Source organism: Vespa velutina, chromosome 11 (assembly GCF_912470025.1).
Source record: "Vespa velutina chromosome 11, iVesVel2.1, whole genome shotgun sequence".
Classification (NCBI taxonomy): Eukaryota; Metazoa; Arthropoda; class Insecta; order Hymenoptera; family Vespidae; genus Vespa; species Vespa velutina.
This window is the reverse complement of record NC_062198.1, coordinates 4,881,604-4,905,508: the sequence shown is the minus strand read 5'-3', so window position 1 is coordinate 4,905,508 and position 23,905 is coordinate 4,881,604. Positions and strand designations below refer to the sequence as shown.

At 33.0% G+C, this 23,905-nt stretch overlaps 1 protein-coding gene and 4 long non-coding RNA genes across 12 annotated transcripts in view; 3 read left to right on the top strand and 2 right to left on the bottom strand.

Moving 5' to 3' along the window:
- The window catches only part of LOC124952842, a 32,895-nt gene extending 31,457 nt beyond the window's left edge, over positions 1-1,438 (bottom strand). Inside the window, exon 1 of the long non-coding RNA XR_007102037.1 lies at positions 1-1,438. This exon is cut by the window's left edge and continues 670 nt beyond it. This is a non-coding gene — a long non-coding RNA (uncharacterized LOC124952842).
- Positions 1-2,282, top strand: part of LOC124952846 — a 6,722-nt gene extending 4,440 nt beyond the window's left edge. The window contains exons 1-3 of the long non-coding RNA XR_007102041.1: positions 1-1,243; positions 1,348-1,569; positions 1,654-2,282. The exon at positions 1-1,243 is cut by the window's left edge and continues 4,440 nt beyond it. This is a non-coding gene — a long non-coding RNA (uncharacterized LOC124952846). The remainder of the gene's footprint in view (positions 1,244-1,347; positions 1,570-1,653) is intronic.
- LOC124952841 overlaps positions 1-14,276 on the top strand; it is a 50,985-nt gene extending 36,709 nt beyond the window's left edge. Inside the window, exon 3 of one of the 2 annotated variants that reach the window (XR_007102027.1) lies at positions 13,642-14,276. This is a non-coding gene — a long non-coding RNA (uncharacterized LOC124952841). Of the gene's footprint in view, positions 1-4,836; positions 6,238-13,641 lie in introns of those variants that run through there. The other variant, XR_007102032.1, reaches the window with a different exon arrangement.
- LOC124952839 overlaps positions 7,569-23,905 on the bottom strand; it is a 92,608-nt gene continuing 76,271 nt past the window's right edge. For 2 of the 6 annotated variants that reach the window (XR_007102019.1, XR_007102021.1), the window contains 2 exons: positions 10,371-10,562; positions 7,569-10,276 (listed from right to left, as the gene is read on the bottom strand). Coding sequence is in view for 2 of the 6 variants with exons in the window: in XM_047503334.1 (XP_047359290.1) it covers positions 10,013-10,276; positions 10,555-10,562 (272 nt within the window). In the remaining 4 variants the exon portion in view is untranslated. Of the gene's footprint in view, positions 10,277-10,370; positions 10,563-10,892; positions 11,570-23,905 lie in introns of all 6 variants that reach the window. The other 4 variants (XR_007102020.1, XR_007102022.1, XM_047503335.1 and 1 more) reach the window with 4 other exon arrangements.
- LOC124952840 lies at positions 15,538-17,402 on the top strand. Of its 2 annotated transcripts, XR_007102026.1 has the most exons (5): positions 15,538-15,552; positions 15,700-15,798; positions 16,055-16,381; positions 16,527-16,678; positions 17,108-17,402. It is a non-coding gene; the product is annotated as an uncharacterized LOC124952840 (long non-coding RNA). The 2 variants fall into 2 exon arrangements; XR_007102025.1 differs by having other exon boundaries at positions 15,700-16,381.

The window sequence follows — 23,905 nt, the reverse complement described above, 5'->3', positions numbered from 1 at the left end:
ATTTTCATTTTATAGATTTCCTTAGGATAATTATACAACGATATAAAAATGTTTCCAATGATATTCAGTAATTTGCAATAAAAAAATAATATCGTTATTAAATAGATTATCGTTCATATTTATCGCAAATAGCAAAGTGTCGTATAAATAAGGAAAAATAAGGAGGAAGGAAGAAGACAAATCGTTATTCATCTTTACCTTTCTTCTCTTATCACATCGTTCGACATTATCAAGAACTACTTACGAATCGAAGCTTTGATACTGGACATCGATAAGCATTCCCTTCTGGGATACTTATCCAGTAAAGGATCTTGACGATCATACGGAGGGATAATACGACATAAAAAAGCAAGAAGAAGAATCCTTGTGAATCAGAAGAAAAGCCAAAAATCCCTTTGGGTGTTCGAAGATCCAGCCGGCGATATAAAAGAAGAGCCGTCAGACGAAAAGTCGTGAAAGACAGTATATCTCTACCGTGGTCTGGATTTACCAAGTTACTGTCCTCTCACTGTCTTCTTCTATTTTCTTACTCTATCTATCTTTCTCCCTTCTTTCCCACCAAATAGTTCTTTGGTTACGAATCCGACATACAATCGGAGGTAATAATGATAATTCGACGGAGGAAGACGAAATCGGGTGATTTACTCGCACGGTGAGGAATCTCCTGGAGTTCAGAGGGCAGCGCCCTTGCTGCGCGTTAACTCACCCCCGCTGGGCGCACAGCAACATGCGATGCTGCTAGGGTTGATGAATGGATTCTACGTAACGCGTGCGTGCGTCCGCGCGCGCGCGCGTGCTCGTTCAAAGAGCGCGTCGAAAATCGGACGGATTTTCGCGCAATGGATAAAAGAACGTACCTCTGTGATTCAAATTTTATCATGAATATTAACCCCAATAAAATATCCGGAAAAGAGAAGTTAAACCAACAACGATGAACTTACGTGAAAATATACAAGAATTTTTCAATGACCATATCATTACAAAATTGTTTTTCATTTGTTATTATTTTATAGAAAAATTTATCTATTCTTCGTGATTACTCAATGAGATATTCATTTAATTACGATCGATCATCATTCCAAAAGGAGTTTCACAGACTTTCGGAAAGTTTCGTACACTTCGTATAAATGTCTCGATTTGGATAGGAACGTTTGAAATACCGTTAACGCATTATTGTCCGGTCTAAGTCGCGTATAATATTACGCCTTCTATATACCTTGAAATGCAATAAATACGTCACACGGTACGTTGAGTTTCATAAATGTTTCATTGCTTCTATATAAATGCGTTTGCCTTGACTGTGGTGCTACGCTCTCGCGCATAAATGTTTTATTCGTACAATTACAGATAATGGACTCACACGCAAACCTTAACATTACATCATGATAAAAATAGTTTCTCCTTGAAAGTGGTTCGAAGGATCGCTCGAACTAAAAGTTACGATCCCTTGTAAGGGATATTGAGCTACGAGTGACGAGAGTTGTTTTCGAGGGTGAATGTATTTTGGATGTTTATTTTTTATCGAGACGACGTTTCAGTATTTTTAATCTCACCATAATTTGTTATAATGTAAGATATTACTCTGTATCTTTGTTAAAAGTTAAAAATTTTTAATTTTAATTGTAAAATAAAAGTAATAATATCTTTTTGTAGGATATTGAAGGAGTATTGATGAATTTGTCATTGAGATATTTGTCAATTGTCAAATTGCGTTTTAATGAATGAACAAGGAATAAGAAGAAAAATAGAGGAAAGAAAGAGAAAGCAAAAGAATAGTAGAAAGCAAATTGGCTTGCTAGCTGACAAAGACAGACAGACAGGTCTGAGCAAAAGCGAAGAGGGCATCGTGTTTGAACTCTAAGAGGACTTTCAATGCTCTTTCCCAATGAGAAATAAAAAGATCAAGCTGCGAATTTGCCGATGGAAGCCCAGCTTGATTTATTAATTCGATTAAACCTTATAAGCGGTGTACCGATGTTTAATCTTACTTGAGCGCGAAGCAACCATTTTTACATAGTGCCTACTCTCACGCGAGCCACTTCGCGCTACTCGATTGTTCTTGCTATGGATGATTCTCATGAGAGAGTTCGACTCTATTATTATGCTCTCCCTTTTTATTTCGTTTTCGCAACCCGTCGATTTATTTTACGATCATCGCCGTACAAGTACGTTTCAAACAATCCTTTTAACGATATGCGATGGTTTCTTATTAAAAATTTCTAAATTAGCTTGAATTTCTATTCTTTCATAAGTAATTAGAACCTTAAGAAATAAATTTTTGAACACAGTACTAATAAATTGAGATAATGTTTGATACTCTTCTCACAAATCTTTGAACATCGAACATAACCATTAATGGATATTCTATTATACATGAGGATCGAATATAAAAATCTTATCAATTGATCAAATGGAATTTTTTAGAATGCACGAATAATCTGCAACAAGAAACAACGATCCTAGGAAGCAAATAGCCAATATGGGATAGAATTTATCAACCGCGCAAATTCCACGAACGATTGCCATATAAGTGACCCGCGCCCATTTACGACGACCGGTCCCATAATCTACATATTACTAGCATAATCGTGTAGCCGTTGTGAGCGGTACCTTTAAGATCCTCGCCACATAACCGTAAGATTTTCAATTTCCTCTTTATCCTTACGAGCACCCCTTTCCCCCTTTCACCCCCTCACTATTTTCTCTCTTTTTCTTTCTCTTTCTCTCTCTCTCTCTCTCTCTCTCTCTCTCTCTCCTCGGAGAGTAGCTATATAGAGTATCACCCGACTGTTCACCCCTCTCCGGCCATCTCGTCCGCTCCATTCATTAACGTAACACGATTTATCAATTAGCGTAAAAGGCAGCGATAGATAGTCGTTCTGATATGTTGCCCCGACGTGTCCTCTCTCTCTCTCTCTCTCTCTCTCTCTCTCTCTCTCCCTCCCTCTCTCCCTCCCTCGATCAGGGCTTTCACGGGAGGTATACCCAACCACGCATGCTATATATGTATATACATATACACGTATACGTATATACATCTACACTTATGTATATAGGAGTAACCACCCACGCACACGTTCATCCTCTCTCTGTCTCTCTTACTCTACGTTGGACTGCCACCAAAATCGTGATCAAGGGAGAGGAGGGAAGTATTCCTACGTAGCGAAGGGTTGCACACGCTTTCGGTAATGGAAAAGTGGGATTTCGGATTTAAAGTGCATATCCGAATCGAGTTACTCCGACGTTTCCTTCGATATGTTTTCTCTCTTCTTCTATCCCTCTCTCGTTTTTGAGCTCTTTGAAAACGAATCGATGTTAGATCACAAAGTTCTATAACGAGATGGACTCAAGTGCGATGGTTAGGATGAACATGAGGATTAGGTGAGTTGCATAGGCTAATCAAGATTAAAACAAATAACTTTTCGGTTCCATACGATTCGTTTGAACTAGACGTATGTTGTGTGTTCCCAATAAATGGAGGGAAGTCACGAGAGGGAAACAAAAAGTTAATTGGATCGATTCAACTTCAAGTCCTTCAATTCTAAAGTGATCACAATGACGTGAAACGTTCGTAACTGGTAGAAGGAACAAGTCGTACAGGCGTTTAAAATAGGTGCGACCGAGGGTGAAAGAGAGATGGAAAGATAGGAGAAGAAGGAGGCAAAGAGACACAAAGTCAGGACGGGAATTAATTTCTTCTTCAATAACAGTTTTGCGCCTCGCTGCACACGGATGCCACTTTGCAACCACGAGTCCAACTATGGAGACTGCATTCCTGGCAGGTGCAGTCGTCGAGCGGAAGTGGCCAAGTGCGCCCGCGCGCACATTCAACACCGAGAAAGAGAAGAAGAGAAAGATGAAGAAAGAGAGAGAGAGAGAGAGAGAGAAGAAAGATGAGAAGGTGATGCGGCTTGGATCGTTGGAAAAATGTTCTCAACTACTCTCTCTTTTTCTCTCTCTCTTTCTCTCTTTCTCTCTTTCTCTCTCCCTCTTACTCTCTCTCCCTCCCTCAATCTTTCCCTTTCTCTCTCTCTCTCTCTCTCTCTCTCTCTTCTTCTCGTACTCTTCATCTACTCTCAGAGATTGATCTGATTCAGCGAAGCGTTCAACGACGTTGCCTCGGACCGATCGACTTACCGATCGCTTACGATGGGTGTTTTGTGTATCAGCGTGCGGCTATTTCGATGGCAAATAATTTTGCGTCAATCTCTGTTGTGGCCTTCATATCTTTTTTTTTTTCATCTTCTTTTTGTTTTCCTTCTTCGTCGACTTGCATCGTTTTCTATAGAAAAAATGAACGGATAACGGATAACATTTTTCGTTTGCGTCACGCTCGACTACCCTGCCGGACGTATTTTAAAATAGTTATTGAAAATTTGTGATTCTTCTTTTTTTTTTTTTTTTTACTACTTGTGTCGTGAAATAAGCGTATATTGTTGATTAAATTACATTGCCTCACTGGTATACGTGTGTAAGATTAGATGAAAATAAGTTATCTTTTTCGATCGGTATCTAGCAATAAAATAAACAGTAGTTTATACGAGTAGCAAATTCAAAAGAAAAAAAAAGAAAAAAAAAGAAAAAAAAAAGAAAATTAAAAGTACCAAACGAGACACATAAAAAGCAACGATTTCGCACTCGCTTGCCATCACCAATTTTCGCCCCGTCGTCGTTGAAAATCGATTGGTGAGTCTCCCCCCCCCCCCTCTCTCTCCCTCTCTCTCTCTCTCTCTCTCTCTCTCTCTGTTTCTATCTCTCTTTCTCTCTCTCTCTCCCTGCTGCCTTCATCGTTCGTTTCGATTAATCGAAATCATGTAGCACCACTTGCATTTCCAGTGTATATCCGCACAAGCACGATGCACGTTCTGAAGGAATGCGAATAGCAGAGGCGTGCCGACGATTTGCAAGAAGGATCGAGACTTCAGAGAGTTAGACGGAGAGGAAGAAAGAGAGAAAGAGAGAAGAGTGAAAAAGAGAAGAAACGAGACGAAGGGGAAAGATTCCGTTCTCGGGCCGGTTCCTACAGCGTCTGGTAATGAAGGTGTTATTAAATAGATTGAGATTAATTGCGTGATTAGTGCTTTATGTGTAATTGGATAGCGTACCAAGGGTAAAGATGAGAAAGAAAGACAGAAAAAAAAGGAAGATGAGGGAAGGGGAAAATTAAATTGCTGTTCGTATATGTGTTTGTATCCTGAATTCGCTCCTATCTTTTCCTTTTTCGTTTGTCTTCTTTACATTGGAGTTTTGCCAGGAACAATTTCGTCGACTTACACACTAATGATCATCAAACTTCTATCTAGTTTCTTCAATATTACGAAAAAAAAGATCAATTTTTCTTTTTTCTTTTTTTCTTTTTTCTTTTTTTTTTTATGTAATCTCATATTGAATAAATGTACTACTCATCGAATAATTCGACTTAAAAAAAAAAAAATTGTTCTATCCTTTATAATAAATATTTAAATAAATAGTACAGAAATGGAATGAAGAATTTGATTAACCGTGATAAAATGAGAATTTTGAGAAAGGAAAGAAAGACAGGTGCAGAAACGAAAGAGTAAAAGTTGAAGGATACGAGGTCAGAATTAAATGGAAAGGGTGAAGAAAATGTGATGGTGGTAGTAGTTTATCGAATTAAGGCAATTAGCGGCTACGATCGTTCTCCCGCGGTGCCACTTAACTGCCTATCTTCGTGAACACTCGAAAGCTTTTTCGCTTTCCAGCGCGAGAGATAAGTTTATCGCTCCGAGGCACTGTTCGCGCGCGCGTGCAAATTCTTTACTACTTTCAAGCGACAAATATGACGCGGATAACAGGATGCAAAAAAAAAAAGGAATATCATGATTGGTCAGTTTTCGATACATTAGTATAGTTATATAGTAATGAAAATTCTCATACATTCCAGATGAAACGATATACGTGATTTTACATTTCAAAAAAGTTTTCTATTGTTAAATTACTTCGAGTAATATGTTTATTCATGGTTATACTTAGATTATAAATCCATAAATATTGTTCGTTTATTAATACAAAATATACAGATGATTTGGTTTCGTGAAATGTAGAATATTTATCTTAGAATTATTATCTTATATTATTATTCTCTTAGAATTAAAATATTATCTTATTTGTAGAACTCATTATCTTATGTATTTTTTTGGATAAATCTTTTCTATTTTGAACAAGTACTTTGCTTCATATTATATGAACTTGTTCTTAACCATCATGACCATATATACACCGATATATATATATATATATATATATATATATATATATATATATATATACCAAGTATTATAAAACTGATTAACGTTGTAAAGGAAGAATAACAATAATGTGTACTAAAAACAATAAAACTGAGAACAATCGGTTCGATAAATATTTCATGTCTATTTCCCTTACCCTGGGGTATCGTACTAACAGCCGAGCTTCTAGAGTTACAAATTTTTCGCTGCACCATCGTAAACGGCCTATAAAAATTCGGTACGGCCATTTTAACTTGTCACAAAAACTGCTCCGCGCGGCTGGCGGTTCAATTTTGTTATTCGCCCTTCGTGAGATGGACTCATAATGGTGATTACGCTTTCAGTGACGCAACTGGCTATTCCGGTGCCTTAACCCAATCTACTTTTTGTTTGTTTGTGTATATTATATACTTTCATAGCTTGAAGTAACGAAGTAAGAGAAAACAACCTGCTAATTCATATTGGAGTTTTTATCTTCATTCTTCATTTTTTTTTTTCTTTTTTCTCTTTTCTTTTTATGAATGGAATATTGACATTCATGTGTGTATATTTTCTTAATGAAATATTTTTCGTAGGATATGTCTATTTATAAGTCACTAATTATTATTTGTTGTCATGGCTAGTTTTCACATTTCATTGCTTGTTAATGTGAGGCAAATGTCATTCGCTGAAGAATAATCAGCTAAGAGGGTCGTAGATAAAGGTGGAAGTGGAGATATATATATATATATATATATATATATATATATTCGCATATACGTTGACGGTCAGGACGAAGTTGGTTAAATCGAAAATCCGCCGAAGCTGAAAGTCCACAAGCCGACTCCCTGACAAAGGAAGGACTTTTCCCGATTTTCGCATTTCGCGCACGTTTAGGCCCGACCTGCTCAGTAGCCTCTCTCCTCACCACGACGCGCTTTTCGTCGTTTCTCGAACGCGCTGCCCGAAAACTCTCTTTTAATTTTCCAGAAAATTCGAATAAAGTTGCCTGTCCAAGCAGAGAACGAAGCGGCCAAGGCATTATGCAGGATTCGTCCATGCACGTCCGGTCCGTGGTAACATTTTAAACTCGCATTTGGCTGGCTTGAGCCCTAACTTTATCCCCGGGATTTCGAAGCCGCGCGATGCGACAACGTGTACCATCAAAACGACGTTTCGATAGCTACGTTCAACGTCCATTCTCTTCCTCCTTCTCCGTCCTTTCTCTCTCCCTCTCTCCTTCTCTCTCTTTCTCTCTCTCTCTTTCTCGCTCTCTCTCTCTCTCTCTCTCTCTTTTTCTCCTCTTTCGACTTCACGACAAAAAGAAAAGTTTAGCGTGCTTCCGCTCTCTTTTTCTTTCTCTTATCCCTTTCCATTCTTTTTTTTCCCCTTTTTTTTTCTTTTTCTCTTTTTCTTTTCGTTCATCCTTTTTTCAACATTCGTTTCTGCTATGCTATAGAATATACACGTAAATAGATTGTAAAATAAAACAATTTTCTTAAGTACCTCCATCGGTAATAATAATTATCCTCTTCGATAGTAATTAAAGTTTCTCGGATAAAGGTACGCTTTAACATAATTATTTTAACGGTAGAAAGAAAAAGAAGAAAAATAAAAAAAAAAAAAAAAAAAGGGAACAAGCTTAGAATTTTTCATTATAAAGAAATTTCTCCGTGGTTCTCTCCATTGGTCTCCTCGTCATCGGATTCCGTTATTTAGCACCGTAAGAGAGCTTACCTTCCGCTCTCAATATCCCAACATGTTCTCAATTTGATGACCGATGGCCAAAGTTATTCCAGCCGCAAATTCTTTCGCTTCGTCATCCCGAACCTTTTCCATCGATCTTTATAGCGTGAATAAGTCTGTGCATCAAGATTTATATCGACCTATGGAAGGTGAAATCATAGTAAGGAAGAATCTATGTGGGGAACGTGAAAACGTTAAAGCCGAAGTTTGGAAACATTATTGCTTTATTTTTCTACAGATAATTTATATAAACGATTCTCAAACTAAGGGAATAGTTTAAAATCAAAAAGAGAAGATTTAAAGAAATGTGAATAAAAAGGATTAAGATGAAGAAATAAGAAGATAGAGAAATAAATGGAACAAAAGCTTAAAAACCTGACGGATAAACTACGTAAACATATGACACACCGCTTTTATCTCTCACTACTGTCCCTAAGCGATCGATGACCTCGAAATCGGACGGCGCGTAGTTGTTGAAGAAGAAGAAAAAGAAGAAGAAGAAGAAGAAGAAGAAGAAGAAGAAGAAGAAGAAAAGGAGAAGAAGAAGGATGAGGAGGAAAAAAGTGTACAGGTGAGTGAGAGAGAAAGAGAAAGAGGAGGCACCTCGGCCCTATTAAAAAGCCCGTTTCCGCCTCCGTTTCTGAAAGCCTCTTACGGTACTCGAGGCAACTGCGAAAGCACTTGAAAGCTCCTGAAAAGCTCGACGACACTTCCCTGTTTGAGTGCCACGTCTCGCCAGGAGGTCGCTCTGCGACTTCGCACCCTGTCACCAAGATACGCGAGAGTCACCCTGTGTGTTGCAATATCGACTCTATCCTATGTATTAAACATCGAGTGCCCGCTACCCGCACTCTACTCCTATCCCTACCATCCATACCCACTCACATCCTCTCATCTTCTCTTTCTCTTCCTTTATTCTTTCTTTTCTTTTACTATACTCGATGTCAGTTTTAGATCGACCCTTAAAGTTCTTAACCAATGGATTTCAAGAAAACTTCAAGGAATCACTGGTGATCATTTGATAATCTGAAAGAATATCTAAAGAAAGAAAGTTAAGAGAAATAATTACGATTACACTATAACGTAACACGATAATACTTCGACATAAATTCAATCGATGTATGCGTATCGATTTTTCTTTCCTAAGATACGTTTATAAAGAAAAAAAAAAAAAAAAAAAAAAAAGAAAAAATACAGTATGAACTGTACTCTAAAAAAAGAAACGGAAATGATCAAAGGATTCAGCAAGTCGTGTACTTACCATAGAGGATCCTAAGAAGGCGTTAAAATTAGTGGAGAACGACACTCCTACTCGATAAATCTCGGCTAGACTATTCTTTTCCTTGCGAAAATTCACGAGGGAGTAAGTTAGTGTTCTATCGGAAAAATAAAGAAAGAGGAAGAAGAGGCGAAAGAGAGAGAGAGAGAGAGAGAGAGAGAGAGAGAGAGAGAGAGGGAGGAAGGGAGGAAGACCATGAGTAGGTAGCGACGAAACGAAGTGGGAGGAAAAGAATGGAAAAAAGAGGAAGAAGGAGAGCTAGAAGGGAAAAGTAGTCGGGCGCCTGTAATCCGCGTGTTGAAGCGTACTCGGCCGGAGGTAACAGGAACATACATAATGCAGTGTTTCTACTGTAGACGACCAATCGTCGGCTTTCTTAAGAGAAAATGGACCAATAGCTTTGCACCCCTAATGCTTTATTCTCTTGAGCTTTATTAGAATATATTACAATATGGAGTTAAAAAAGTTAGAATGATATTGATTCATACCAACGTGGGACATTAATGATGGCTGAGGGTGAATTGTTCATTCTGCAACAGTATTTGTAGAATAGAAATTTCAAATTCATTGAACATTCCAGAGACATAATTTTATTAAGCAGCTTCAAAGAAATATTCCCAATTGTAATAATGAGTGTTTGCATGTTAAACTAGAGCAACACGTAGGTCACCGTATAAGCGATTTTGGCCAACGACTCGGCCACTTTCCCTTCTACCTTCATTCCCCGTACACTTCCTCTTACTCTCACACACTTGCCGAGCTAAATGAAACAATTCCTGAAATTCTTCCTAACTTCCCTACCGGTGGAGGCTGAGTGTCGGTTAATTTCTGGACACGACGAAGGTGGTAGTGTCGAAAGGGTTGGAAAGTAGTAGTAGGATGGTGGAGCAGCCTCGCTTAATCTGGCGCAGTTTAGACAATTTAGCGCGGTTTCCCGGTTAGCGTCAAACATAACCTCGCCACTTGGCCGGGTGTAAAGAATGGCGCTTGTAATGTCGGTCCACGATGCGGAGTTACCCAGAAACTGTATGAGGAAGAAGTGAAAACGCTAGAGAATTGGAGAAAGAGAAAGAGAGAGGTAGAAAGGAAAGAGAGAAAGACGGAAGGTATGTGCTTACGAGTTACCGAAGCAAGAGGGTAAGAGGGGTAGCTCGACACCTAGGATAACCCAGCTCTTTAATTTAAAGCCACCGGACAGTAATTAAAATAACCATCCCCGGCACATACTCTGTAAAGGGGTGCCCAACTGGTTCAAGACGTTTGCACACGATTTCTAGCAGGTGACTCATTTTTTCTACGTACCCATGAATCTGAAACAGAAATTGAAAATTTATATGAAATATTTTTTTTTCCGCAACATCTAAAATTATAATAATTAAAAGTTAAAGAGATAAAATGAGATCTCCTTTGGCAAATTTCGAAATTCTAATATGCCCTTATGTAATCAATGAGCGCCTTCATTTTATCAGTATAAAATGAAGAATTTATGATTATCTTTTTTATCAAAAATTTATTTTTACAATTATGATACTGCGATATATCACAGACAATATTGTTTTTCTTGAGAAACTTGAAATTATGTCATTTTCGATATTAATTAGGATCGAATTGTCATAGTTAGACGATCATTGAACACTTACGCCTTATCCATAAAAATTGAAAAATGTAATTTATCCAAATTGTATCCGTTTTATACCGAATTCGGATCTTTATTGTACTGAAAGACTTCGCGAGTTGAGTTTAGTTGAACTGAACACGTTCAATATTGATTTCCTTGCTGGCGACTAGTTCGATCGAATTTTGCACTTGATCGTATTAACAAAAGCAAAGAAGTTTGGTTATCGAAAGGTAGAGATCAAAATTCCGAGGAAAAACCAGGCGGAATGGGGTTAGCAATAACGCAGGCACTTAGCGTTTCGATAGCGTGCACGGTTTCCGATAGAGCAGGTGTTACGATAAATTTAAACGATATTTTATTCAGGCGGGTCCGATCGCTAGTTTTCAATTTGCCGGCTCGTATATATTTCGCGAAGGTCGCTTGTGGAATGGAAGATGGAGGGGTTAGCAGCACCACCGGCTTGACCACTGGAGATGCAATTTCTCGGGGTGGTCCGTCTGGACCCTTCGCATTCGCTCGAGACTTCGCTCCCTCCGCAACTTGATGAAAAAATAATAATCCCCGTGGAACGGTCAGTTATAGGGAATGAAATCATCCGAGCACATCGTGTCGACCTTCGAGTCCACGCATCAAAAGTGAACTTCGTTTTATTTACCGTTCTTGCCATCTCGTGAATAGTTTTTCCTGGTGGTTAGGTTTCTGTAGTATCGAATAAATAAATAAATGTTATCAAGTATCAAAAGTAAATGAATTCAATTATGTAATTAAGTACGATTCATATAGATATATAATAGATATTATTTTTGCAAATCCTAATTTTTTAAGAAAAGATTCACGACCATTCAACGCACCCTTTATGGCCAACAAAAGAAGAACGATGTAATAAACGATAAAAATCTGATAAAACCATTAACCATTCGAAAATCTGGTTCTCGTCATGAAGAATATCAAACAAAGCTCGTATTCCAAGCACGTAATTCACGTTGAAGAGTCAACCGTGCAATTAGATAGCGTAGTTTAGGTATTTAAAGACTCAGTAATCAGTTAAAAAAGGGTAGTGTGGGGTGGTGGTATAAAAGTGGATGGAGGTTTAGCTTAAACGAAAGAAGATAGCGTAGGTCAGATAGAAGTTGTAGATGTTTGGCTTCTACTGAAATTAAAAATATCGATTCCCATTCGCACGCCGGGCTTCATAGAAGCTCAATTCATTTCTCTCCTGGAAGACAATACCTATTCTTCCCGCGGACAGTAAGAGGTACAAATTGCAGTTGCATCCCCCGTTCACCCTCAGTACCCTCGACCCTCGCTCTGTGCAGGAATCCCAAATACAAAGGCTCTTTTTCATTTGGTTTTTCCTCCTCTTCGCCAACGATCCTTCTACCTCCTTCTCCCCGTTCTCAACCCTTCCGCATAGTACTCCTTCTATTCCCCCTGTTTGTGCTTTCGTTCGTTACCGCCTAGCACTCCCGAGTAGGTGACTCTCGCTGGCTGACCAATTCGAACACATGGAAACTTAATGCGATACATAATTGACTAATCCGATGGATTACATACGAAACAGAGGAGTTGTCTTGAACAAGAAGGGAGTTCCCGGGAAACTTTCGTCCTAATCGATCGAAATGACACCCTGGGCCAATCGCGCGGAACCAGGAGAATCGCCGGCTTGCTTTAGTCGACTCGACCCGGCCGAATGAGATCGAGTAATTGAATCCAATGCCGAGCTGTCCGGTAAATCGATCATTATTTTCTTTATGGTATTCTAAAATAAATGTATACTTTGTTCATGTATTTTCTTTTGTTTTCTCTTTTATTCTGCTTTAACATTAATTGATTTTAATTAATAGAAATTTTAAAATAGTAAATGAAGGATTTTATTCGATATCTCTTTGTTTCATATACAAAAATTATTTCATCGCTTTCTATTATTTCATAACTTTCTTGATTTATTATTAAATAGGTGAACTTTACGTTCAAAAATTTCTTCTTCGAAATAATTTTCTATGAGAAACGATGCAGGCTGTAGCGTCACCTGCACGAAGGGTTTGCAGTTTCGAAGGGCGGTTTCAACGATGCGGAGCGACTGCTACTACCCCCGTTCGACTACGAGCCTTGATTAGGCTTCCGGTTAATTAATAACCTCTCTTGCACACATAGCCACCGGGCCACGTATGAATATGCATGCGGCCTGTTGTGCGTTTCGTCGTGTGTGTGTGCCAAGTGTATTCATGTAGGGTGAACGAGCGAGTGAGTGAGTGGGAAGGAGGGTGAAAGGATGAGAGAAATAGAGAGAGGAAGAGAATGACTGTGGGGTTGTCGAGAGAGAAGAGGACGGAAGGACGATTGAGGTAGATAGATAGATGGGAATAAAGAGAGAAGGAGAGAGAGAGAGAGAGAGAGAGAGAGAGAGAGAGAGAGAGAGAGAGAGAGAGAGAGAGAGAGAGAGAGAGAGGAACAAGTGGGGAAGGGAAGTAGAAGAGAGGATGGGTGGTTGAGGCTACTTATTTGCATTCGGAAAACAAAGGGTGTGGGCTGTGCGTATGCTTGTTTCTCGTTCTGCGTAACGAAGGACGAAGGAAGACCAATCAAAAGCTTCTTTTCTGTGTTATTCATCCCTTCAAAACGTGATGTCCTTAGATCGAGGAACGATGATAATTATAAGAATTGTATAAAATAATAAAAGATCATTCGAATAGTTGATTTCAGATAGATATCATTGCTACGATAAAGCAATGTGTATACGGTTATTTAACAATGATTTGATCTGATTGTAGCTTAATTAAATGTACTTCCAAATCCTGCGATGTTTCATTGGATCAAATGGCGGCTAATTGGTCATCTCCAAATGTGCAGATTAGTCCTTCATTATACTATCATCGATGCTCATGTTTCGTGTTCATGATTATCTGAATAACTGCGAATTCCGTGAAACCGATTACTTGATAATAATTTTCACTCAAATTTTCAAAACAATTTTATGTAGTCGAGTGAAAAAAGTTTATCATTTTTATATCCTATTATGTTGTCACAGATATAAATAAAATGCGGAAGCAATAAACTATTGAAAAAGTATAACCTCGGTGTGTTCTACTTTTAAGTTACGTAATATCTATATACCTAATTTTATTACGAACTTATCACATGTTTCGTAACCAATATTTATCTGTAATAACAAAAGTAATATCTCACGTTTTTCGTTAAGATAATAGTAATGTAAGAGTCGTGATGTATTTGATCATAAAATAGATACTGACGAGTATATAAGGCTCTGCAAATACAAGGAATAGCAAGAAAATATTTTGCTTAACTTCAAATACACAAAAAAGTTAATACAAAAAAAAAACCATCATGAAGAACACGATCTTAATTTTATTCACCGCTTTCATCGCACTTTTGGGATTCTTCGGAATGAGTGCTGAAGCTTTAGCTGACCCAGTAGCTGACCCATTAGCTGGTCCAAATGCTGAAGCTGATCCAGAAGCCATAAACGTAAGTATTGATTAACAATTACATTAACTCGACTATCTCTTTGTTACACGTCGGTATGTTTGTTTACAAGAACATTTTGTAATTGATATGTTTGATAAAATGTTTTTTATTTATTTCAGTGGAAGGGTATTGCAGCAATGGCTAAGAAACTACTAGGTTAACATATCGTTTATTCCGACAATAAATTATATGTTTTTGATGAAATGTAAAAGTTATATTGAGTTATGATATTATAAATTGTTGTGCACATTAAATCTAGTGAATTCATTTTAATTTTACCTATTCCTTCCTTATCACAATATATAAATTAGTATAATTCTATTGCATATTATAAAATCGTATGTCTGCTATTTTCGAATGAGCTTATTCCAATTTCACGTAAGTATGTATATGTTATCTCATATTACATCTATTTCTATAATACATATTTAAAATATAGAAAGGCTTCCTAACGAAATTTTCGAAATAGATTATTTAAAATAATTATATCATCTGCGCTTAACAAATTCAATGTACTATATGGAAAAACAAGGCATATCTACTATAATAATTCATGATATAAATTACTGTGAATATTAAATCAAATACAAACACTTTTTATTTCCTTTCTACTCGTTGTTTTCTAATTATATAAACAAAATGATACAATTCAATATTTAAATTATGCGATTATTAATAGAGAATCTATTTTTTAATATTTCACAAATCTAGTTAACTTCTATTACATTTACTTTTTTAACATAATTTTATTATGAAGGTAAGAATCTTAAGAATTCTTTCAAACATGTTATTAAGAATAAATATACACTCTATATTAAAAGTTTTGCTTCATCTAACAGTTTTATATGCATTGTTATAGCTTTTTATTACATATTCTAAGAACTACAATTAAATGACTAATCATTAAGTAATTTGAATAAAAAAGCAAAACTACATAAATTTTTATAAGACAGATATTATAGTGACATGTTTATTCACAATGTTGATATTTACGTGTATATAAGGCTACGAGAATGTAAATATGCTGCAAGAAACTATTTCGCTTGGAGTTAAATACAAAGCAAAATTACATTATGAGAATGAAATTCTTGATTCTACTTTTAACTGTGGTTGGAACTTTGACATTCTTTAAAGTAAATTGCACACCAATCGCTGTTAGCTTGCCATACTGGTGACATTGGATAGTTCACATTTCTGTATGTATGTGACAATTAAGTAATTATTTCAAGAATTTAATATAATTTATATATATATATATATATATATATATATATATATATTTGATATAATTTATATATATATAATTTATATATATATAAAGTAAATATTATTACAATTTTCAGCAACAATAATATCTTTTAAATAAAATCTTTTGATAAAACAACTTTTATTTTAACCTACGATATACAGAAAAGACATATTCGGATTGAAGTTTACAAATGGTAGAGTATTCCTTTTCAAAAGGACAAGAAAATAAACTTAATATACTATATGCACATTAACTTTGGTAATTGAAGACCCTTGAATAGCTTAATGGAAAGCGAAAGACCCAAATTTAAGTCCTCGTTGAAACTAACATCTGACTGTTGAATTTTTTTTACAAATCCTACATACGTACACACTATATTATTAGAAACAAATATTATTCTATATTTAAATTTTAATTTACTTAACATGACATAATAAGTTATTTTTTAGGTATTTAGATTATATGTTTATTAAAGTATGCGTAAAAAAAAATTATTTCGAATTTCCAATAAAAAACGAATAGCGCATGACATTTGATAAGATATATGTTATTATCGTGCCATTTGAATTCACGAAATAGATATTTGCGCGTATATAAGACCGTGGAAATGTAGTAGCCAAAAGAAATTATTTTATTTGATACCAAATATACAGAAAAACTTCATCATGCGAAATATATTCGTGATTCTACTTTTTGCTGTAGTCGGAATTTTGACGTACTACGAAGTAGATGGCTTTTATAAAGGACCGGTACCTTTTTTTTGTAAGAGATACAAGGTTGTTAAATATTTTATTTAATTATTTATATACATTTCATTTACTTTGTTGTATGTATCATAAGCACTACAATAAATTGTATTATAATTATTTTTTGTAAGGTCAAGTTTTCAGTAAAAGATATGATTCATATTTTTTATTTCAGAAATTTCCGAAACCAATACTTTGTCGTTTTTAACTTATCATGGATTTCGAAAACAAATAAAATGACTATTATGAACTACGTAAAGGAAATATTATTTAAATCTTATTAATTGTTTCAAAAGGAAATGAAATTTTTTTTTTGTAAAATATAAGGTAAACATTATGAAAATATAAAAACCTATGAGCATTTAATATTGCAAATTCATTTCTTTCTTCCATATTCATCGTTTACTATATTAATTCACGAAATGATATAATTATATTAAATATTTCACGTATATGCTTGTTACTTTTGAGATGAGAATTCTTAAATTTTACTCATGTTAAATAATCTTGCAATATAATTTTAACCGGAACGCATTTTTTCGATGTAGATAAATTTCTTTTAATATTTTATTACAATTTAAATTTAAGTATTTTAAAGTTTGCTCTTTATATTATCTAATATCTTTATTGCATTAACCAATTGACCAATGAAACTCTACTTTTTGATTATTATATTTAGTAATTTCCAATTATTCAATTTGATTTTAACTAATTGATTGAATGACTTCAGATAATTGAATAATTTCTTTGCTTCAGCATTACGTGGTTTCTGAAACTACGTTTTTAGAACGCATTTTGTTTATATTATGCATTTTCAATAAAAAAGCCACGTATTATGGTTTTCGATAAGATATTAGTAATGTTACTTTCGTGACATGTAAAGTTACGATGTAGATAATTGCGTGTATATAAGACCATGCAAAAGTAACTGATACAGAAAACTAATTTAATTGACGTGAAATACGTAACAAATTTCATCATGAAAAGTACGTGCTTGATTTTACTTTTTGCTATAGCAGCAATTTTGACATTCTTCGAAGTTAATGGTGAACCATTAGCTGAGCCATTTGCTATGCCAATAACTAATCCAAAGGCCACCCCGTTGGCTAAGCTCCCGGTAAGAAATTTTTTTTTTTTCATGTACACATACGATTTACTTTTTTCTTATACGATTATATATGATGCAAAAAAATTGTATTATAATTATTTTCAGTTACGTTAGGCTTTAATGAAAAATTTGTTGTTTTTTTTTTTTTTTTAGCCTGGATTCACACCATTTAGAATTATTTAAATAACACTTTGTATCCTAAAATATTATACTATAAAATTATAAAATTTTATGAGAATTTAATCTTGTAAATTTATTTCTTTCCTCTTTATTTACTATCACTTGTCTTAATTCATGATATAATGTAATTCCATTAATTATTGAACTCATACAAATGTATTTGTTAAATCAACCTGTTTCACCTGTGCAATAATTTTACCTATGCAATTATTCTTTCAAAACTATTTTTTTATTTGTAATGCATTTTAGCAATTCGAAAATATTTTTTGTCGAGTATTGATTCGTCACAATTTAGATTAAAATTTTTTCAAGTATGTCTTTCATGTTATGCAATATTTTAAGACTGTTATTATCTGTTGAACAATAAAATTCCATTTATTAATTACATGACAATATTTGGTAATTTGTATTGTTGAATTTTTTAATAATCAATTGCATTTGTATTGCGTGTATGATTGCGACAATTAAAATACATATCTATTCATACTATCTGTATGAAATTGTTATACTGATTTATGAATTCATCAAAATTATAATACATGTTATTATTTTTTCTATTAAAAAATGTATGTCTCCGTAGTACACATAAACATACTTAATGTACTATTAGACAAGAATACATTTACGTATTTATATTTTGAATTGTTACTTAACTAATAAGCTAATAAATTAATTTTTCGTCTTTCGGATTATATGTTTTTTTCAACTATGATTATAGGTTTATACATAAAAGTATATCTTTCACGAAAGAAATTGTTTATGTTTGTACGTAAGATTATACTTTTTACGAAAGAAACTTTATTCATTCTCAATAAAAAAGCAATACTGCATAAATTTTGATAAGATAGATATTAGTCATGTTATTATCGTGACACGTTTACTCATGAAGTTGATATATGCGTGTATATAAGACAGTGAAAATGTAGATGCTGCAAGAAACTATCTCGCTTGGAGTCGAATACAAAATAAAATTACATTATGAGAATGAAGTTCTTGATTCTACTTTTAACTGTGATCATAACTTTGACATTCTCTAAAGTAAACTGCGTACCAATTGCTGAGCCATCGGCTGAACCATGGGATAATATTGATCTCTGTGCGCAGTTAAAGGTTATTAAATTAATTTTTGTTTAGTTTTACTCATTCCATCTATTTTTTCTATTCCTCAGTATGTGAAGCAAATCAGTAACATCAGATATTTAAAAAAGTTTTGATAAATATTTTTTGTTTCAGAAACCAGGGCAAAGTCCACCAATAATTTGTCCTTAACACTAATCATTATTTCCAGAAATAAGTAAAATGTCTGTTATAAAATATATATATATATATATATATATATATATATATGTGTGTGTGTGTGTGTGTAATATATGTATATTATTTATAAAATACATATTATTACATTTACCAAAAATAAATACAATTATATGAAATATATTGCACATATTATATTATATGTATAATGAAAATATAAAATTCTATGATTATTAAAACATGTCAAAATTTTTTTGTCATTTTCATCTATCAATTTGTCCTTATTCAAAATCCACTATGTATATAAATAAAGTTCTTGAAAATATAAAGTTCTTATCGATCTATTGTGTTAATTCATAACAATTAAAATTTTGTAGTATTGTAAAATGTTTGCTTTTTATGTTACATTTAGATTTTAAGTAATCAACCACAGATAGTAATACTAAGAACACTAACATCGACCAGAAACAATCGAATTCTACTTCTAAATCAATTGACATTTCTATTGACATTATTATTATTAATGATAACATATTGTTCAATTTTTTAATAATCGATTGTAATTGAATTATGTGTATAGCTACGACAATTCTATATGAATAGAGTAGTATAGTAACTTATTAATTAACCAAAGTTATAATCCATGTTATTACTGTATATTAAATAATGAATAGCTAAAATACGTATACATATGAAAGCGAGTACATCGATTTAATATAAGTAGACATTTGTGGTGAGGTTGACCAAAGAAATCTTGGATAGTTTAATAGAAAACGAAAGAACCGGATTCGAGTCCCGGTCGAAACTACCACCTAACTTTTTTACGAATCTTACATACGTATACAATATATTACTAAAAACAAATACAATTGTGTACTTAAATTTTAATTTATTTAACTTGAGATGATAAGTTATTTTTTTGGCATTTAAATTACATGTTTATTAAAGTACGTATAAGAAAAATATTTCGAATTTCCAATAAAAAACGAATAGTGCGTGACATTTGATAAGATATCAGTAATGTTATTATCGTACCGTTTGAATTCACAAAATATATATATATATATATATATATATATATATATATATATATATATATATATAGAAGATTATGGAAATGTAGCAGCTAGAAAAAATTAATATTTTATTTGATATTAAATATACAGAAAAATGTTCTTCATGCGAAATATGTTTGTGATTTTACTTTTTACTGTAGTCAGAATTTTGATATACTACAAAGTAGAGATGGCTTTCGCCATTGACCGATACATCCTATTTGTAAGAAATATATGATATTTTATTTAATAAAATATTTTATTAAATTTAATATTAAATTTAATATTATATTTAATTATTGTTATACATTCCATTTACTTTGTTGTATGTATCAATAACCATTACAGTAAATTGTATTATAATCATTTTTTGTAAGGTCAAGTTTTCAGTAAAAGATATGATTCATATTTTTTATTTCAGAAACTTCCGAAAAAAACACTGTATTGTCGTTTTTAATTTATCATAGTTTTCGAAAATAAATAAAATGATTGTTATAAACTACGTAAAGAATATATTACTTAAGCCTTATGAATTGTTCCAAAAATAAATGAAATTTTCTTTGTAAAATATAAGGCAAACATTATGAAAAGAATAAGAACTTATGAGTATTTAATGTTGTAAATTTATTTCTTTCCTTCATATTCATCGTTTACCGACTTAATTCACGAAGTGATATAATTACATTAAATATTTCACGTATATGCTCGTTACTTTTGAGATAAGAATTCTTAAATTTTACTAATGTAATAATCTTGCAATATAATTTTAAACGAAACACATTTTTTCAATGTAAATGAATTTCTTTTAATATTTCATTACAATTTAAATTTAAGTATTTTAAAGTTTGCTCTTTATATTATATAATATCTTCATTGCATTAACCAATTGACCAATAAAATTCTATTTTCTGATTATTATATTTAGTAATTTCCAATTGTTCAATTTTATTTTAACTAATTTCGTGTCTTATTACATCAATGAAAATTTGTCTCAATGAATAAAATAATATATTGATTTATAAATTAAGCAAAGTTATAATGCAATCTATTAAAAAAAGGATATATCAGAAAACGCATATACAAATTTTATTATTAGATACAAAACATAATAATCTATTTATGTTTTGAATAGTTGCATAAATTCAGATAACTGTATAATTTCTGGTCTTCAGCGTTACATGGTTTCGTTCTTAGGACGAAATATTATGCATTTAAAATTAAAAAAGCAACACGGTACGGTTTTCGATAAGATATTAGTAATGTTACTTCGTGTTCATGTAAAGTCACGAAGTAGATATTTCGGTGTATATAAGGTAGTTACTGAAATCTAATTTAGTTGACGTAAAGTACTACAACAAAACTTCATCATGAAAAGCACGTTCTTGATTCTATTCTTTGCTATAGCAGCAATTTTGGCATTATTTGAAGTTAACGCTGAACCATTAGCTGAACCATTAGCTAAACCATTGGCTGAACCAGAAGCTGATCCATGGGCTGGTCGTCCGGTAAGATATTTTTTTTTCAGCTGTACATATAAGATTTATTTTTCTCTTATGCATTCATATATGATGCAAAAAATTGTATTATAATTATTTTTAGTTACGTTAGGCTTTAACGAAAAATTTGTTTTTTTCTTCTTTTTAGCCTGGATTTTCACCATTTAGAATTGTTTAAATAACCAATATGTCCTAAAATATGATAGAAATATAAAAAATTCTATGTGAATGTAATCTTGTAAATTTCTTTCTTTTCTCCTTATTTACCGTTACCTGACTTAATTCATGAAATATAATTCCATTAATCATTGAACTGATTATGGCTGTAGTTGTTGAATGAGCCTTCTGAAGTTTCACCTGTGCAATAATTTTTCCTATGCGGTATTCTTTCAATATGTTCTTATTTGAAATGCATTTTAGTAATGTAGATAAATTTTCAAGAATATTTTTTATCGAACGTTGATCCATCACAATTTGGATTAAAATTTTTTAACGTTTGATTTTTATATTATATTATATTATTAAGTGCGTTATTATCAGTTGAACAATAAAATTTCGCTTACTAATTACATGGCAATATTTGGTAACGTATTGTTGAATTTTTTAATAATCAATTACGTTTATATTGCGCGTGTGATTGCGACAATTAAAATACATATCTATTCATATTGTTTGTATGAAATTAGTGTACTGATTTATTAATTAAGTAAAGTTATAATGGGTGTTATTATTATCTATTAAAAAATAAATATATAATCGAAATGAGCGCTCGCTTGTAATACATTTCTAAATATTAATGTAATTCTTTATATATTTAAGTTTTAAGTTATCTAATTTCAGCTGATGTTCAAAATAAATAAAATGTCCTTATGAAATATAAGGCACATATTATGTAATAACAATATAAAATTATGTGATTATTAATTTTTGTGAAAACATTTTAATCCTTTTTTTTCATCGTTATTTCACAAATTATGTAAAGTAATGCAGTTCTTCATTACATCGTATCAGTACAATGAATCAGACCAGTACATTGGACTGGTCATGTTTAATCAGCATTCTGAAATCTTATATAAATAATAAAATTTTATCATATCTTCTGATGAGATATTTATTTATGAAAAATCTTCAAAATGATCTGTTAAAAATAAATATATCCTGATAATAGAAATTTAAATGTTTAATAGAACCGTACAATTATTTATAAATTCATATAAGTTTCAAGATAATCAATTATCGTTCAATAGCTAAAAAAAATTAAGTTTTGAAAATATCTCCGCTTTTCATGGTTTTAGGTTATCTATCTGTTCTAATATTTAATGGCAAATTTATAACATATTTCGTGACTTACATAACTAAAACTATGATAACTAATGGAAGCAATTTTGCACGTTTCTCGTTAAAGTACTAGTAATGCAAGTCACGAAGTAGATACTAACGTGTATATATGGTCGTGCAAATTTAAGGAATAGCAAGAAAGTATTTTGCTTGATGTCAAATACGCAGAAACTTTTTATCATGGGAAGCACGATCTTGATTCTACTTGTTGCTGCGGTCGCAGCTTTAGGATTTTTCGAAGTAAATGCCGAACCTTTAGTTAATCCATTAGCTACTGCATTTGCCAACGCTTATCGACAAACTGGTATAAAAGTAAACATTTATTAGCAAATAAGTATGATACAATATTTTTTTATAACTGAAAATTTGATAACCTTTATATTATATTTTATATTAAGCCAATAGATATAAAGATGACAAAATAGTATGGATAATTTATCATTTTCTGAAAAGGAATGAAACATGACTAATTAAGAGGCAAGAGAAGATATATAAGACAGAATAATTAAATATTGATTATGGATTATAAAGCAGTTCACGTGATGATATATACTGTCGAGCACGTTAAATCTGGTAAATACGTTTTTATATTTTCCTCTTATTGTTATTCTGTAATTGTTCTGTTATATCTGCACGTAATTATTATAATTATCATACGACTGATATATAGCCTTCACTAGTTGGAGTTTATTATTTATAAAAAAAAAAAAAAAGAAAAAAAAAACAATGGATAAACGAATTCTGGAGAAGTAATACGTATTGATAGACATTCTTTCGTATAGATTGAGAACCACTGCTGGTGTAATATTCCGGTATCGAGGTAAAAACACTGAAAATGAATTAACTTTTTGTCCGGGCGGCTCGACTCCAGGGCGGCCACGCTCGAGTCACATTGTCAGAGCCGAGGAAAGAGGTTACACAGGGACTGATGGAGAAGTTAGAAGAAAAAGATCTATAGAGATCGCCATTGTATCTTGTCTACTATTCGGTGTATCATGTGGTGTGTCCTAGGATACCGGGACATCGCGAATTAACTAGCCGTATTCCCTCGATGAACATCGGTTGTGAGCTCAACGACAACGACGAGATTGTCTGAACGAGAAAAGAACCACTCTTCGCATCG